The 18407-nt window shown below is 38.6% G+C and overlaps 4 protein-coding genes and 2 pseudogenes across 8 annotated transcripts; 2 read left to right on the top strand and 4 right to left on the bottom strand.

Annotated features, from left to right (window-relative positions):
• Positions 1-29: 29 nt before the first annotated feature.
• On the top strand, positions 30-3262 carry LOC148911503 (uncharacterized; annotated as a pseudogene).
• Positions 2902-5007, bottom strand: LOC148911502 (uncharacterized). The gene has a single exon (XM_089029625.1). The coding sequence runs from the start codon at positions 4937-4939 to the stop codon at positions 3431-3433; it is 1509 nt and encodes a 502-aa protein (XP_088885751.1). The 5' UTR covers positions 4940-5007; the 3' UTR covers positions 2902-3430.
• A 38-nt stretch (positions 5008-5045) lies between these two features.
• LOC116300151 (solute carrier family 35 member E2A) lies at positions 5046-10038 on the top strand. 4 transcript variants are annotated; one of them, XM_031708940.2, is made up of 9 exons: positions 5046-5205; positions 5790-5892; positions 6388-6948; positions 7122-7237; positions 7373-7505; positions 8175-8225; positions 8808-8880; positions 9016-9146; positions 9664-10038. In XM_031708940.2, the coding sequence occupies exons 3-9, from the start codon at positions 6596-6598 to the stop codon at positions 9854-9856; spliced, it is 1050 nt and encodes a 349-aa protein (XP_031564800.1). In that variant the 5' UTR covers positions 5046-5205; positions 5790-5892; positions 6388-6595; the 3' UTR covers positions 9857-10038. The 4 variants fall into 4 exon arrangements, with proteins under 4 accessions (XP_031564800.1, XP_031564797.1, XP_031564799.1 ...); XM_031708937.2 differs by having other exon boundaries at positions 5759-5892; XM_031708941.2 differs by having other exon boundaries at positions 5065-5081; positions 5759-5892.
• Positions 10039-11905: 1867 nt separating this feature from the next.
• LOC148911501 (uncharacterized) lies at positions 11906-12760 on the bottom strand. Its single transcript, XM_089029395.1, has one exon. The coding sequence runs from the start codon at positions 12758-12760 to the stop codon at positions 11906-11908; it is 855 nt and encodes a 284-aa protein (XP_088885521.1).
• Positions 12352-14522, bottom strand: LOC148911500 (uncharacterized). The gene is made up of 2 exons (XM_089029343.1): positions 14284-14522; positions 12352-14188 (listed from the first exon to the last, which is right to left on the bottom strand). The coding sequence occupies exon 2, from the start codon at positions 14167-14169 to the stop codon at positions 13126-13128; it is 1044 nt and encodes a 347-aa protein (XP_088885469.1). The 5' UTR covers positions 14170-14188; positions 14284-14522; the 3' UTR covers positions 12352-13125.
• On the bottom strand, positions 14172-18386 carry LOC116300152 (uncharacterized; annotated as a pseudogene). The gene is made up of 4 exons (XR_016119670.1): positions 18360-18386; positions 17221-17484; positions 15856-16191; positions 14172-14350 (listed from the first exon to the last, which is right to left on the bottom strand). The product of XR_016119670.1 is annotated as an uncharacterized LOC116300152 (transcript).
• Positions 18387-18407: the final 21 nt, after the last annotated feature.

Below are 18407 nucleotides of genomic sequence, written 5' to 3'. Positions count from 1 at the left end.
TTATCGATTGATAATTACATTGCGCCCGCGATCCTCGTGATAAACAAAGATCATTCTATAGATCGTTTTCACGTGTCGTCATCAATTTCCGGTCGCCATATTGGTGTACCTCGATAGCGTGACTATGCAAAAACATGTGTGTAACAATCATGCCATGACTAGCGAAGTGCTCTGAATAATATGGAATATGTTGCCGGCGAAAAGGAAAAAAAAGAGTTTAGCGAAAATTTATCTTCAATACCTCTATCTGAGTATGCCAAGAAGCTGGAAACTCGAGTGAAACGGCGTTATCTTGATAAAATTTCGTCGATTGGAATCGACCCCGTGTTAGTTGACAGCAACCTTTTTGAGCCGGACTGTTTACCTCCAGTAGAATCTACAGATCTGCTATTTTATCTCGTCCTAGAAACAAGTTTCTACACAAACCAACAGTTTAAAGCTTTTCGTAGTCTGGAAGCTTATAATCAGATGGTCTCCGGATTTATTGCAAGCGTAGAAGGCACATCATTTCTGACAAGTTTGTTGTTGTCGCGAAGGTGAGACATTCTCAGCGAATGAACGATGCTCTGATCCCAGTATGGATAATCACAGAAAAACAGGGGAACATAATTTCTTGTCACTGTTTAGGTTGTAAAGCGGGTCTTGGTGAGTCGTGTTCTCACGTAGCTAGCGTACTATTTTACCTAGAAGCCTGGACGAAAATAAACGGCAAGTTATCCTGTACCCAAGTAAAGTGCACGTGGATTTTGCCAACCTACGTGAAACAAGTTGATTATGCTAGAGTACGAGATATCAATTTTACTTCTGCACGAAAAATGAAGACGGACTTAGAGAAAAAAATCGATTATCATAACGATATTCCCAGTCAAAGCAAGTCAACACAAGTTTTAGGAACATTTAAGTCTTCTTCAAAAGAATGCAAAGCTCCTACAGAACCGGAAATGGATGCTTTCTACGCGGAAATCAAGAAGAGTCAAAATAAGGCCGTGGTTCTAAGCTTGATTTCTCCATACTCAAGTAGCTTTGTGCTGAAAAGCAGATCTGTTCCAACAGTAAATGATCTTTGTAAAAAGGAATACTTAGATCTATCATATCCAGAGCTTATAAAGGTCTGTCAAGGCATAAAGATTGAAATTTCAAAAAATCACATAGAACAAATTGAGAGAGATACCTTAAAACAGTCAAAAGGACATAACTTTTTCAAACACAGAGCTGGAAGAATTGGAGCTTCTCAAAGTAAGGCTGCATGCCACTCAGATCCTGCTTTGCCCTCCCTGTCTCTAATACAATCAATTTGTTACCCAGAGCTAGCCAAGTTTACTACTAAAGCCACTGTTCATGGTTGTAAACATGAGGAAGATGCTATCAAGGCCTATGAACAAATAATGAAAGGGAAGCACACCAATTTCAAGGTTCAGAAGTGTGGTCTGTTTATCAATGAAGCTTATCCATATATACATGCGACACCTGACTTCTTATGTTCTTGTGACTGTTGTGGAGAAGGATGTGGGGAGGTGAAATGCCCTTTTTGCATTGAGGACTGTGACTTTAATAGCTATCTATCAAAGTCATCATGTTGTCTACTAAAAGATAACAATGAAATGTTTACCCTTAAGCATGATCACCAGTATTACTATCAAGTTCAGCAGCAGCTGTTTACTTTACACAAAGATTACTGTGACTTTGTTGTATGTGCATTTGGAGATGATGGGAGTACGACACTTGTCCAGCCGAGAATATTCCCAGACAAAGAACACTGGGAAATTGCATTGCCAAAGCTCACCACTTTTTGGAGAACCTGTGTCTTACCTGAAGTGCTTGGAAAATGGTCCACTAGAAGGCATACTTCAAAAAGAAGTGAGCCAACAGCAAGTGGGGCTATTTGCTTTTGTAGAACTGCCCAAGATAGATCATGTGTCTGTTGTGCCAACCCCATGTGCCCAATCAGTACATTTCATCTTTCATGCTTGGGACTGACAACCACATCCAAAACATGGTACTGCCCAAATTGCAGATTGTTACCTGAATTCAAAAACTCTAAAGGCAAGTCCCAATCAAGCAAGAAAAAAATAGCATCTTCTAAAGCCTTGGCCCTGGATGATATCTGTATATGCAAGAGCAAGGCAAAGAATACAGATAAGCTTATTGAGTGCCATAACCCTGTGTGCAAAAATGGAACATTTTTTCACTTGGCCTGTTTAAGCCTTAAACGTATGCCAAACAATGCTAATTCCACATGGTCATGCCCAGATTGTAAAAAGAATCAAGCACAATCTAATAAGAAAAAAGGAAGTGGAAGTGTCAACTTTGTCAAACAAATCCAAGGAACCAACAGCAGTGTCAGTGACAAACAAAAGCCACTTGGAAAGCTTACACAGTCAGAGTTTGACCTTATTGCATCTCCAACAGGATGGTTAGACTGTTCTGTGATCCAAGAAGCACATGTACTGCTTATGAAAGTCAACAGCAATGTAAGTGGTTTCCAAAGACCAACCCTTGGTCCTGTCAGACAGTTCAATGTTGTTACTGGTGATTTCATTCAGATAGTGCATTTGAATAACAATCACTGGGCATGCTTAACATCTATTGGCTGTCTTCCTGGGTATGTTAACCTGTTAGACAGCATGACATCACCAATTTCGCAAGAGATAATTGAGCTCACGAAGAATTTGCTTGGTCCAAATTTCAAGAATATCACTCATATACCTGTACAGCAACAGCAAAATGGGAGTGATTGTGGTGTGTTTGCCATTGCATATGCCACATGCCTAGCCTATGGTAAAACTCCAGTTGTGAAGTTCATCATTCCAAGGATGCGGCCACATTTGCTGAGTTGTCTTAAAGCTGGTCATTTGACACTTTTCCCTACCACTTGAACTTCTTGAGGCATTTATTTTGGAATAAAAATTATTGCCTATTTCTTTAATTTCATGAGACATTTATCTCTAAAGGTTTAACTATAAGAGTTAATTATGAAATACAATGACCTAAAAAAGTTAGTGTTCATGCTATTAGAAAATTTCAAAAAAGCATATGTACATGTTATGATACTTAATCATATACAAAGATTTCTAAAGATAGATTGTGTTGGAGTTGCGATGAAAGTGTGCATGCCTAATTCAAACTTTCACATGCCTACATGTATTTCACATTTCCATCACAACTTCAGTGATCCGCCTTAGCTTGACCACATTAGTTTTATCCCACGAAAACATATTGATAAAATTTTCAATAAAACTCAGCCCTCCATACTCAACTGAAACACGCTGTATGTTAACATTTTAAAAAGTATTGTGTAGTAATGCATCAGGGGTAATAGTAACATTTGCTGCATTAATTTACAGAGAAATGATTGTGAGCCCCAATTCTCATTCAAAACATGTTACATTGTCTACGAACAATGGCTCACAATATATTTCTCTGGTTTTAATCAATCAAATGCAACTATTCCAGGGCACAAGTTTACAAGAGCAGCACATACATTAATTATACGGTCAATCATTGGTTTTGAATCTTCGTTGGAATCATTAGGGTTGCACTGAAGGAAATCTATGGGTAGAATGCCAGAAAATATTGTGTACTTTCGCCGAAGAAGTCCAATGACTCTCTCCACATGAATACGTACATTAGCAATGCCACGTGTTTGCTCCACATCAACAGGATCAAGTTGGTCTTTTCCCCTGGTGAACGCAGGGATGGCAAGCTGTGCACGGTGAAACATTAGGCTTTCTTGAATAGTGAAGCCTATGTCTGCAAGGACTAGATCTCCAGGTACTAGCATCTTCATTAAACCACAGTTCTCTGTCAGGAACTTGTCAGAAGTTCTTCCTCCCCAGGCTTTTGAAACAAAGGAGATACTTCCTTGTGGTGAAATGCCAATGAGTATTTTCACTGTATTGTGGTGCTTATAAGAAGAAAAAGTTTGTGCACGGGCATAAAGGTTTGAAGGTCTGTTAATAAAGACCTCAAAACAGTCAATGATAACAGTGGTTTTGTTACCAAAGGAAAAGTGAAAACTTTGGGGCATGGTACGGTGCAAATCTTCCCTTTCTGGCCAGTGGATTAATGGTTGTAATCTTATATCCAAAGCTACCATCCAGGAAGAAAAAATTCTTGAGACTGTAGATAAAGACACCGAAAATCGATAGCTTAGATCTTGAAATGGCATGTTAAGTTCGAGTTTCATCAGTGTCATGGCAAATTCTTGAAACTGTGTCAGGCTTTGAGTCCTTCGGTTTACGTGTGGTGAAACGTGTTTAAAAACTGTGTTTAATATATCAAAAGAGGGTAATCCAGTGTAGAAGGAGACTTTGTCATCATTATTTTCAAAGTCATAACAGTCAAATGGCTTATTATCGTCCAGCTTAAGAGACTCGAAAAGATATTCAAACTCATCGGTTTGTGTACCTGCTTGGGAGATTTTTGCTTCCTCTGTCTGAGTGGCAGCATCCTTTTGTTCTGAATCATCTTCTTCTGGTGTACAGAAGTCAATATTCAAAACTTCAGTACCTGGTTCATTCAGTTTCTTTCGCTTTGCCAACAGCTCTTCGTCACTAGTGTGTTCAGTGTCAAACGGCAAAGACCTCTTTTGCTCGCGATTTCTCGCTCTCTCGCTTCTCTTTGCCGCTGTTTCCAGATTTGAACGCTGCTTTTTCTTGTGTCCTAATTGAAGAGTTGGAACCCAGTCTATGTTGTATTTATCCCAAGGTTTCGCAGCCCTTCCACTTACGAAGTGTTTGCCACATACTCGATCATTCTCGATAATCGCCTCCGTCAGATCATCTCGGCTTATAGCTGTGATCCACCTCGATCGCCTTTCTTCTGACAAATATTTAGCTTCTTCCCCTTGACTAGTAACGATAGAAGGTACTCTTGCAAAATAAACTCCTTTATCTCTTCCACTTTTCGATGCGCAGCCAACAATCATACATAAAACCATCTTCACACTCAAGACGCTCTTGGTTTGTTTACACTTTTGGTACACCAATATGGCGGCTAGCAACGGTTGTCAAGCGATTTGGTCACGTGCGTGAAAACGATCTATATTCCCAGCTTCCACTAAATTCCGACGTTAATCCAAGGTATTTTCTTTCATTTCTCTGCGATCGCTTGGTTTTTCAAATTTTTCTTGTAGTCTCATATCCTAAATAGGAAAGAGTCTTGAAAAATCTATGTCTGAGTCTGCACATCGAGATCAAAATATTGGTAGGTTATTTTTGTAAACGTGTCCGTCCTATAGTATTTCCCAACAAGTTCAGCTTCTAAACTATTGTTTGTCCAGTTAGATTTAGATCTAGAGGCAAGTATTACAATTTTCCCGTGGTTTTATGTGATAATTATGCAAGCCTGAACGGTTTATTTATGACAAATCTCGATAACAATTTTTGTTTTATTTGTTAATTAGATTTTTTTCTCTAAATATGATTATATATTTAAGAAAAGGTTTTGAAATGTGTTTGAAAACGCATTGTTTTGAACTTGAGCTCATTTGCAATTGAATAGTACGTTTTAAGTCCTGGAGGCTATTTATAGTCTGAACATTAGAAACGGCTTCTTGAAACTATGGTAACTCACTACCTCTTACAAAATAGTCAAATTATGTAGAGATTTTTAAATTAATATTTTTGTCTTTTAAAAAGAACTTTTGCTGTATTCGTAATGTCATATCCGAAACCTTTAAGAAGATACTGAATTGATTAGTTTATCAGAGTGATATACACGTATCAAAATGTGTTGTCGTTTTTTTATCCTCCAACAGATAATCACCATCCCCTTCCCCCTTTTCCCAGGAGAATATAAAAGGCAAACACAAAATGTGTGTAAAATTACCACATACTTAGCACTGTTGAAAGAATAGACAAGCAATAGACTGAAGAAGGCAGTGTGGAAGAGGTATCTAGGGGGGAAGAGAGGGGTTAAGTCATACCCCTGTGTATCAAGCTTGCCTAAAAGAATTCCTGATTTCCTCCATGGTGGGGTGGAGTAGGGATATTTTCTGGAAACAGGCATTGTTGGTTGGTAATGACTCATGAGATTCAATCAGCTGACTGATACAAAGCAATAGAGGTTTCATACCATCACTTGACAGCAGCCATGGTAGATGACAGAAACAATAAAATTGCAATAAATTAGAAAAAATTCAATTCCCAAGAGCAAAGGGATTTTATTGTTCTGCCATCTAACCACAGGCAGCCCAATATATTATGAGCACCAGCATGTGATAGTCTATATACCACAGCATACTCTCAGGTTGACAGCACATGATGCACAGGGTTTGCCTGATACCAAACAATTAACATTTTCGCTACAGTTTCAATGAGAATGAAACTCATAATTAATATTGATATAATTCAATATTTAATATATATTTTTTCTTTTTTATTACAGACTTTTATTACAGCTCATATCCATCTGAAAAAAATACATCAGAACATGTTTTACAGCTGAATCATCTCACTTGAATGTTTGAACAAGATACACATTAATTCAAAAATATTGAATTTTTTGCTGAGTATTTATAAAAAAATTTATAAAGAAATGAAATGAAAACTTTCGGAAGCTTTAGTATGATAATTTGAAAATATTCCTTACAACTATGGCACCGATAAATCCACTGGCAAAGCAAAACATCAAAGACTTAGAATCACAAGTAACGACAACTACACCACTACATAAGCACATTGAATTTGATAAATCAGATACTTTTATACGTCAAGCAGTAATGATGACTCTCTGGTACATCTTTAGTTTTGGAACGATGTATACTAATAAGTATATATTGACTGATTTGGATGGTGATGCTGGGGTGCTGGGAGAGTCACAGATGTTTTTTTCTGCTGTTTTTGGAGCTTTCAAAATGTATCTTCCCTGTTGTTTCTTTGAAAGAAGTCATCATGAAGCTCCTCGGTTTCATTTTTTTAGAAATATGGCAATCCTAGGATGGATGAGGTGAGTTGAGAGGACAGACATATTCCCTCTCATTCATTTATCCCTTTATTTATGATCGTTATTTAGCCCTTCCATCAATATCTTATTTTCCATTTATTCTTCCATTCATTTTTTCTTCCATTCTTTCTTCCATGCATCCGTTTACTATTGCATTTTTCATCCTTTTATTCCAGGTTTGCTTCTGTAGTATGCTCTCTCATAAGTCTAAAGTATGTAGCTGTATCCTTCTCTGAAACCATCAAATCATCAGCACCGGTTTTCACTGCAATCTTTTCCTGGCTCATGTTAGGTAAGAGTTCAATCAGAGTTTGATCTGTGAGTTTGGCATGCATACCCTGAGTTGGATCAGCCCTGAAGTGGTTTCAGGGCTCAATCATCTACTATATGCAAATGAATTGATTTTAATGTTTTGCGTTATTCTTAGGTGAAAAGCAAAGCATGTATGTCAATATGTCTCTTATTCCAATCATGGCTGGCCTGGCACTGTGTACAGCAAATGAACTTAGTTTTACTATGATAGGGTTTGCTTCAGCTGTAATGAACAACATTATGGACTGGTAAGAAATGTTAACAAGGTGTCTTTTAACTTCATAAGTGAGAAAAATGGAATAATTAATTTATAGCAATGTGTATTGTTCTAGAAATTATCCATACCCCCTCACGGATGAATTTTTGCTTTAAGAATCCCCCCCTACCCCTCAGAAATTCCAATTTTCTTTTATACAAACTCTGTAATTTTCGTTTCTTTCTCTGACCCCCCTACCCTTCAAAAATTTCAAGGAAATTCTTCTGTGGTGTGGGTATGGATAATTTCTGGAACAATACAATAGTACTTGTCTGTTAGTAGTGTTATTGCATAATGCCTACAAGGTTTTGCAACCCAATTGACAAGGCAGCTGATAGATTGAATTAGAATTTAGAAATTGATTTTTGTGGAGGGATAAAAACTGAAGAACATAGAGAAAAAACCCTCAAAATACAGGAGAGAACCAACATACAACTCTATTACCATGGCCATATGACACCCAGACCGGCAGGACTCGAATGCAGGTCACATGGGTCAGAGGTGGCAAATTAACAGTGAGTTAGTTCATCTAGGATATTGCACTGTACACATACTCTCAGTCTAGATCTCTTTGTAATACTTTTAATGTACTTTGGTGCAAAAGTTAGCTATGAAATACATAAACGTTTATTTAATCAGTAATTTCTTTCTTGTTTTACAGTTTACAAAATGTTTTTTCTAAAAAGCTTCTTTCTAATGATCAGGCTTACAGGTCAGTGATCAAACAGCTGCATCACACAAGGGCGGATCCAGCCAAAATTTTAGGGGGGGGGACTAATTGAGTTTCATCCGTCAACATAACAGAAAACAATAAAAAAGCATCTAATTCTTGAGTTTTGTTGTTTTTTTCTGCTGAAGGGGGACTTCAGCTCCCCCCCCCCCCCCCCCCCTGGATCTGCCCTTGTCACATTCTGGGTTCCAGAGGCTTTGCTCCAGCAGGAAATGAACAAACCACCTCCAATCCTGGACAAAAGTCATTGGGACACTTGAAAAGTCTAAATTTTTAAATATTGTCTTAATATCCATAATTTCTCAATGTTTACATTCCATTTCACCAGTGAAGCTCCCCCCTCCCCCAACTCAATGTTGGTCAAACCACACATCATCCCAAATGCCCCATTTGATTTGCGGGAGGGGGGAGGAGAAAAGAACAATTTCATGTAATTTTATGTTGGTGTCCCAATGCTTTTGTCCAGGATAGCAAGGTCTATTTAAGTTGTAATAATGGACTGGCCATGTGATCATTCAGTTTCTGCTTGAAATATTAATATTCATTGTTTGATCTCTTCTACAGCCCTCCTGAATTACAATTCTATACAAGTGCAGCATCAATATTTGTACAGTTACCTTTGTGGTTTTTCTACATGGTTAGTTCTAGTATATGGAGAGACCATCTTTAAACCTCTCTTCTCCTTAGCTCTCATTCTTTGTCATTTCGTTTTCTTCTTCTGCACTCTCGCTGTATTCATCTCGTTCATATTATTTACTTTTTTGTTTTTCAGGATGTCCAAGTTAAAATCAAATCCATGGATTACTTCCTTATTTCTTTGCTACTGTTAAATGCATTTTTTTTCTATGTACAAAGTCTCACAGCTTATGGATTAATGTCACTTATATCACCGGTTACTTTTAGGTAAGTTGTAGCATATAAGTTGTGTTCTTTATAGTTCAAGCATAAATTCCCTAATGCATTCCAGAAAACTTGTTGCACACAGACTCCATTCATTTGCTTTCTTGGGGGAAAGTAGAGGTGCTTTCTTGGGGGAAAGTAGAGGACCGAGGTTTTCTACCTGTGCAGACAATGATCCTATAGGTCGTAATGCAATACTTGTGAACGTGTTAACAGGATTTCCTCAAATATGTAAATATGTGGGATAGTGCATATTTGAGAATGTGAAGTAGATGTTTACATCCATTCCACTCATCCATTCATATGGTCATCCATCCATCAACACACACACACATCCATCCACCCATCCATCTATCCCTCCACCCATCCCTCCCTTCCTCCCTCCATCCTTCCAATTATCAACCCATTCCTCCATCCATCCATCTATCCCTCCCTCCATTCCTCCATCCCTCCCTCCCTTCATCCAATTATCCACCCATCTCTACCTCCAATCATTTAGTCATTCATTGTTTGTTTTCAGTGTATCCAATACAGCTAAGCGTGCTCTTCTTATATGGATATCAGTACTTGTATTTGGCAATCAACTGACTCCTTTGAGTGCACTAGGGACAATTGTTGTCTCATCAGGTGTTTTCTTGTACCAGCGATTCAAAAACAAACAGCGTCAATGGGAAGCCGAACAAGCACTGAAGGGAACACAACACGACCTTTGACCAAATCCACACTAAACCACAGCGACCCCACTTTAACTAACAATACATTAATAGGAATTAAATTTATCACGATAATGTGGGGTCCCTGTGGTTTGTGCATTTTTCATAACATTAAAGATATTTTTAAAATGTTAGAGTGAAGGTACATAACCCGTGAAATAAAAATTATTATTACATAATTACCAATGAAATATCTATTTTTCTCTATTTTGAAAAATTGATATCTTCACACGTGAAAATAACATGTTATTTTCACGTGTGAAAATTGAAAATTAGACAAGAGGTAGACTTACCTTGAAGGATAATTGTAATTCTATGAGCCATATGGAACATTATGACCTTATTATGCGTACTTTCTTGCGCATGCGCAAAGCCCACATTCCAAAGAAAACCATTGTTATGCAAATAGCAAACAGGTATATAATGTGAACGCCGGACAGACCAGGCCTCTCCTTTTCTTATGTGCAGATTAAAACAAACAAGAACATTTGGTATCATAACACTAGTAGGGGTTGGGAAGTCATATATCATGCTCCGACCCGGGTGGGAAAATAAGGTCATAATGTTCCATATGGCTCATAGAATTACAATTATCCTTCAAGGTAAGTCTACCTCTTGTCTAATTTTCAATTCTCTTTCGCCATACTACACATTATGCCCTTATTATGCGTGTTTAAAGACATGATGCCAAATGACATTAGTAAGAAGATGCAATCAAAATGTACTGGTCATAGCCTTTATTATTATGACAAGACAATAGCACCTACAGATTTGCTTGTAGTAACGACAGGTTTATTGTAAAACCTATTAAACGTGCTGGCAGCCGACCAGTCAGCTAGCTTCAAAATGTCTGAAATGGAGGCTCCTTTAAGTAGGGCTGCAGAGCTAGCTGCGGAACGAAAACTATGAGCCTTATAGATTGATGTGTCTACAGAGGCTTGCTGAAGCACAGTCTTAAGCCAACGAGCTATGGTGCACGAGCGAACTGCCCTATGGGGCTTACAAAATGAAATAAATAACTGATTCACTGATCCCTCATCCAAAGTTCTTAGGGATTCAGTTTGAGCAATATAATGCAAGAGTTGTGCACGTGGGCACAAATTAATGTTTTCAGCAAAGCGTGGAATCTCGACCTTTGGAAAAGTCTTTCCTGGTCGAGATGTCTTAATACGGTCCTTTATTAGAAATACGATCTTGTCTTCATAGACCGACATGTTATCGAGGCTGAGCTTATGAAGTGACTGGCACCTTTGGGCAGTAACTAGAGCAATTAAGGTGGCCACCTTCAGGGTCAACTCTTTCAGCTTCAGACCAGAATAGGGAGCTAGACGTTCGAGATACTCAGTCACCACACCGACATCCCATGTATCCCTGTACTTGGGCTGAGGAGGTTTGGCCATAAACACACCTTTCATAAAGCGTGTCACTAGGAGGTGGGAGCCGAGCTTGCGACCACAAACTACTTCTAGGACTGTGGACACCACTGACCTATAGGTATTCACAGTACTGTAAGCTTTGCCTGGGAAGGCCACACTGGGGTTACGAGTAACACACGTTGGACCTTGTCTCTCTTCAGTTGGATTAGAACTCTTGCAAAAAGGCTAAAAGGAGGAAAGGCGTACGCATTAAAATCTTTCCAAACTAGAGAAAATGCGTCACATGCAAAAGCCGACGGATCTGGTGACCACGACACAAAACGACGCACTTTGGCGTTCAGGCGCGAGGCAAAAAGATCTATATCAGGATCGAACGTTGCCTGCGACAACCACTTAAACACAGTGGGATGGAGGCTCCATTCCGTTCTGTCATTAAAGTGGCGAGAGTTAAAGTCCGCAGTTTCGTTATGAATACCCGAAACATGGACGGCACTGAGCATTAGGTTTCTAGCTATACACCATTCCCAGATAGTTCTTGATAGCTGGTTAATAGCGGGAGAGTGAATTCCACCCATGTTGTTAATATAATAAACGGCCGTCGTATTATCGATTTGTAACTGGACATGAGCATTGCACAATTCTTTAGTCAAACATTTCAGAGCGAAAAACGCCGCTAAGGTTTCGAGATAATTAATGTGATGAGTGGTTTCGTTAGAGACCACAAACCACCTGTGTTAAGTGTATTACAACACGCTCCCCAACCCACACCACTAGCGTCACATGCTATAGTGATATCGGGTGCGGATGCAATCAAGGCTAAACCGTTATGATCAGCAATGTTATGGATTACCCACTGTAGATCGTCGCGTGCTTGGACACTCAGTGGACATGGGTCTTCAAAAGAAACGCCACGAGAAATAAGCTCAGATTTGCACATTTCGGTCGAGCGATAGAACAGTTTCATATACTTTACAGCTCGGAAAGCAGAAACTAAGAGACCCGAAACTTGGGCGACCTCGCGAACAGTAGGAGCGGAGTTCAATAAAAGCCGTTTACAATGAGAGACAATCTTTTCAATCTTACTCTCAGGAAGCGATATAGTCATGGATTTCGAATCGATAACAAACCCAAGAAATGTTATTGTTTTCGAAGGGTTGAGCTGGGATTTAGCAATGTTTATGGTGTATCCCAAGCGTGTCAAAAATTCACACACTTCTTGCGAATGAATAGAGCATTGTTCTGCTGTTTTGCCGATCACCAAAGTGTCGTCAATATAGAATACAACCCTAATGCCTCGGAATCTCAAAGCTGCATAGACGGGTTTGAGAATTTTCGTAAATGTACGAGGGGCTAGTTTATACCCAAACGGGAGACATGAAAACTCGTAAAGCGAATTTTCCCAAGTAAACCGTAAATATTTTCGGTCATTAGGATGAATAGGAATACTAAAATAAGCATCTTTTAAGTCAATTGTTGCCATAAATTCGCCTGGTTGCAACAAATGCTTGACATAATCTATACTTTCCATCTTAAAATGGATAGTACGAACAAACTCATTGAGTGGTTTAAGATTGATGACTGGTCTAAGATCACCTGTCTTTTTGGGAACCAAGAATAAATTCGAGATAAACTCATCTGAAAGATGGTTCGTTTTAACGATCGCTCGTTTAGAGAGCAATTTTTCGACCTCAGAGGCAATTAAAGCGTGATCTGAGTCAGAAAGAGGTCGAGAGACCGGACGACGAAATTGCCGTGGTTTTGTCTCGAATTCAAGACGATAACCTTGAATAGATTGTAGAATCCAAGGGTCTGTGGTGATCTTAGACCATTCATGGACTTTATGAGCTAGATTACCAGCAAAAGGAGAAACACTTACATCATTTACTTGTGTTTCTAAGCAGCAGTGTCTGACTCTGTCGACTGTTTTTTCTCGTAACGAGGCGTCGAGCGGTTCTGATTGAATCTGTTGTAATTGTTGTTGCGCCGGGCTGGGCCCGGCTTTGAGGACAAAAAATCCTTAGAGCCTTGTCCTTGACGATTGCGGTTTCTGTTTCCACCACTTGCTCGAGTATCAGGATTCTTGGTGATCTTGACGGCAATTCTGTTCGCCTTAGCAATATCGTCTACTTTCTTAGACAAGTCATCTCCGAAGAGATGAGTTGTAACTGGAGTAGAAGCGGAACATAAAGACTGGTAGTCTTTGCTGAGAGAAGCCTTGAGCAAATCTCGCCGCTTGAGTGATGTCTGAAAACCAGCATTCCCAATGAATGCAAGAGCATCAGAAAGGGCTCCAAGGAGCTCTTGTGGTTCAAGGAGTTCTTTCTCCTTCTTGGCCTTTATAGCTGATTCAGCCAAAGACACTAAAACTTGACCAGTTTTAACAATCATCTTTTGTAATTCTTGGACGCCAAGGTCCACAGATTTTGCTTTGTATGGAAGCTCGTTCCACAAAGGTGAATTCACCCGTGGCACGCACAAAAGTTCGCAATTCTCAGGCGTGTGATATTTCTGAAGCAGAGGCTTCATCTTGTCTTCAATAGGTTTAGTAGTAAACGATTCGTTTACTCGTTTCGCCAAAGCTTCTTTGACTTTGGGACCTTTATTCTCTTGATCATCGAAGATGGAGGGCGGGAGTTCAAATTCGGCGTCGTCAGATAATATATCGCTTGCCAAATCGCCGAGTGAGGCACTCGGATCATAGCTCAGTCGAGCACGTTTAGGCGATGGTTCATCAACCTTAACGTTTTGAGATCTCTTTACGAGGTTAGACAAATCATCTATCGCCGACACAATGGAGTCTATTCCTAATCTCTGTTGTAGGAAGGACAGCGACTCTTCTGTAAACAGCTCGGTCGACAAAGATGGACCGTCATCTTGTAGAAGCGACAAATCGTCAGTATTATCTGCATGGAGAGACTCTTCGGTAGTCTTCGGCATTTTTCTTCAGGCAAATTTGCTGAGAAATATAAAGGCATAGGAACAAAGTCCCGTTAATAGTCAACTCGTTTACAAAATTGTATCAAGTAAAACGAGCAAGGAACGTGAGCTTACCTTGTGCGCTGGCACAAAGAAAGGACACCATTGCGATGGCTATTCGAAAATACACGAAAAGAATTGCCTGAAAAAGCCAAAACATACTTTCATTGATAATTATATAATAAACAGAATATTACATGGGCGCTTGGAGATACGAAATTTATCTTCTCGTGTTGAAAATCTCTCACTCGTTCGCCGTGCGCTCACTTGTGAGAGATCTTTTCAACACTCGAAGATAAATTTCGTATCTCCGCGCGCCCATGTAATATCCTCTATTTAGTCAACATGTAATAATCAAATAGACACAAAAGAAAACAATAGAATTAGGGTCTACTAAAGTGTATTAGTCTTATATCTATTTAATGGGTTTAATGACTTCACTCTTAATAAAATGTATTTGAAATATATCTTTAATGAAGTGGGGTCCCTGTGGTTTGTGTATTTTTCATAACATTAAATGATAATGATAATAATAATAATCACAGCTTTAACTGTGATTTTAAATAATGATAAATGAAATTCATTAACCTTTTTAGAGCAGATTTCTCATGACTGAAATACTCACAGTAGGAGTATGGCATGGCACGGTAGTAGCCTTGAACTGGCATTTTGATTGGATGATTAGTTAACATGTACGCTGTGATTGACTCAATGAATGTTTACGATGACCATGCCATATCCTATGACTTTTTTGAAGTCAATAGACCCCTTCACAGTTCCCTGCACCATCTTAAAAGGTAGCCGTGCCTTTACATTGAAGCGAGACGAACGGTGAGCTTGCAGTGATAGAGACGTGAGTAATTTATTGTTCAAGGTGTTAAAAAAGGTCTCTATCATTGCAAGTTCACCATTTGTCTCGCTTCAAGGCAAAGGCACGGCTACCTTTCAAGATGGCCCAGGGAACTGTGGAGAGGACTATTGAAATCTAGCTTGTAGAATAAATGAATTTTTACCCCAGGAAAATACATACTGACCTCTCTAACAGACACTTGGCTAAAACCTTCAGTGTCTGTAATAGAGAGGTTTTCTACGACAAAGCATGATAGCATGATAGGAAACCAAGTACTTATGCTTTTTCAAGCTACTCTAAAAATTCCCCCAACAATTTTTCCCTTTGGCACTTTCTATGGAAATGTAAGTATTTTGAACAGAAGAAAATAACAGTAAGTTCTTTATGATAATTCTATTGATTTCCTTGTTGATTTGTGTAGTACTCATTTTCCCATCATGCTTTGTGCACATTGGTTATTTATTCGTCGCGAATCATATTTTAGTAAAGAAATGTATTTCATATTTTTCAATTACTTTTTTTGTTTAATGAATGAATGAAGTAATTTATTATATGAATGACTGAAAATATATTGAATGACTCAAAATTGAGAAATAAAACAAGTTTGACTAGAATGAGCTATTTTGTTAGATAATAAAGATAAAAAGGTAAAAACAAAGAGTTGTGGAAAAATATCAAAATAACACGACAAAGGTTTTGGAATATAAATTTCAATCAAATGTTACTTTAGAAATAAAAAAAAAAGCATTCAAATATGAGTTTATTTTGAAACATATTTTTGTATTAAAGTAATTTACTTTGAAGAAGGTTGTTTCAGTGTCATATTGACACCATCGTCAAGTTCAAAGTGATTACAAAGACAAGAATTCAAAACGGTCAGATGACCACTTTTTAGAATTCCTCATTTATGGGCAACACTTCTTTTCATCTCTGTCGTCGGTGTTTCTATCAAAAGCAACAGAATCGTCTTTCTTTTCTTCCTTCTCTTTTATCCCTTTCATGTACTCCCGAACGAACAAATCTTTCGCGAGTTTTGTGAAGAGAAGTCTGACGTTATATCCTGTCTTGGCACTTGTTTCAATGTAGATGTACCCAAGACGTTCAGCAAAGTTACAAGCTTCTTGGTAACTAACCTGTAGGGTGAAAATCAACAAAAAAAAGTGGCGATAATTGTCTTGCATTTTCCAAGCCTGAAATGAAATTTGGGTCTATTCACATATGATGATGATTCATATCAAACATAGCCGGAAAATCGCGAAGACAAAGTTTGGTGACTTCCACATTGTTGTGACCTTTCACTGGTGGAATTTACATCACCCATGGTGCATTTCGGGCTTGGTATGCAACCTTCAACCTTTACCAACCTTTTTTCAATAGCTGTATCTAAGTATAGGCTTCGCTTGGTAAGTTGTTTTAATTTGCTTACAGACACCTTTACTTGTATTTAAGGGCGCATAAAAACGATACGACATTGGTGTATTTTACGGCATCCCATGGTGCAACGTCGCGCGTGTCGACCGCGCGCATATGCTCCGATAGCGAGTTTTAGATTTACGTTCACGGCAAACGTGAAACGTCAGTTGACCAGTAAGAAAATTCTTTTAAATTAATGAAAAAGAATCGCAAAAAAGTCCAAGTGGTAGAAAAACAAAAGAATATTTGCGCTTGGTGAGAAGGTTTGTAAAAGGTAAAGTAAAATACAGGAAAACTATGAAAACGTCCTCACGTTTGCCGTTTGCGGGGAGAAAAAAAAGTCAATATAAAACTCTCTAATAAAGCTCCGAAAACACGGGAAACTGATGCGCGCAAGGAGATTTTACAGGTAGCAATGTTACTTCAAAATAATTAAAACTATAAATGAGAAAACGCTACCCAACTCTAGCCGGTACGCTAAAACAATGAAACCTCTTCCGCTAAAAGCAAGTTTAAGGTCGTGTTTCTTAGATGCGCCCAACAACGTACAGCACTGCGTATAATCATTAAGTTACCGGCAAATATTAAGTTTATTATTTTCTCTATCTCCTAACACCCCATCCTATCCCATCCCCTCTGCTCGCCTCCATTAAGATTTTAATGGTTCCTTCCCATACTACGCTTTACCAACACGACACTCTTAATTTCGTTGAGGAGAAAAATAGCAAAGCAGCGACTGTTTGACATACCTTTCTTCTTTCTTCTTCATCTGTCTTGTTACCAATAATCACAACTATGATACCATCCCTACTTCGTTCCTGCCTGATCCTAGATATCCATTCTTTAAGGTTTTTAAAAGATTTAGAATTGGTTATATCAAATACAATAAGCGCTACGTTAGAGTCCCGTATGTAACTGTTAATCAAACACCGAAACCTCTCCTGGCCTGCGGTATCCCAAATCTGCAAGCGAATCTCAATGTCATCTGGAATGAAAAGAAAAGATTTCTTTGGCTTTTAGAAAATCATTGTATGATGACTATTTGGACATTAAAATGACATTTGCTTTAGGGCAATTGTCTCCAGGTTCAACAGCCTATCCCAATCTGGAGGCATTAATACTAAATTACTAACAAATCACTCATGATTGTAAGCTGCACGGCTGCTACTAGAGCCTTAATATGCAGCCCGTAATGTCCTCCACTGGTCATGATCGTGAAGCCCATTGAGACCATGTAAAAATGCGCTATATAGGAACCCCGTTATTACTATTATTATTATTATTATTATTATTGTTATTATTATTATTATCATAAACAAGGACGAATCCCAATTGTCCAATCGTATTACAATATTTGAATACAATGCATGGGAAAACATACTGCGCATGCTTGTAGAATCGTTTTTCCTTTTTGCACATGCGCAGTGATTGAAATAACTTTGCAACCAACACCACCCAAGATGTCTGGGTTTTTTTTACTTCCGCCAATCAAAAAATTCTTAAAAAATGACGGAAGCCATGTCGAATTATAACTGTTTCTCTTGGTCGCGTAATTGCCAAAATGGGTATAAATTAAACCGTTTTAAAACTGTATAAAATACTTAATAATCTTGGGAATAATATGCAATACTCACCAATTACAATATTTCTCGTCATAAAATCGATTCCAATCGTTGGTTGATATTTGTCGTCGAAAATGTCATAGACAAACCTGTAGGCGAGTGAGGATTTCCCCACCCCCTGGTCCCCGAGGAAAACAATTTTATGCCTCTTCGGGGCAACTGCCTTGTGCGATGTCGGCATTTTGTCACGAATTCGCGCGTCCTCGCGTATCGTACATTAATGACGTCACAAACTAATGACGTCACAATTTATTAATTTCCAGTACCTCCTCTGAGTTCTCTGACGGCGGCATATCGATCTTCTGTACTTTATA

The sequence above is a fragment of the Actinia tenebrosa genome, unplaced genomic scaffold, assembly GCF_029948245.1.
Source record: "Actinia tenebrosa isolate PJP-AT-01 unplaced genomic scaffold, QUT_ActTen_1.0 PGA_scaffold14__42_contigs__length_11649687, whole genome shotgun sequence".
NCBI classification, from domain to species: Eukaryota; Metazoa; Cnidaria; class Anthozoa; order Actiniaria; family Actiniidae; genus Actinia; species Actinia tenebrosa.
This window is presented reverse-complemented; position numbering and strand designations above follow the sequence as displayed.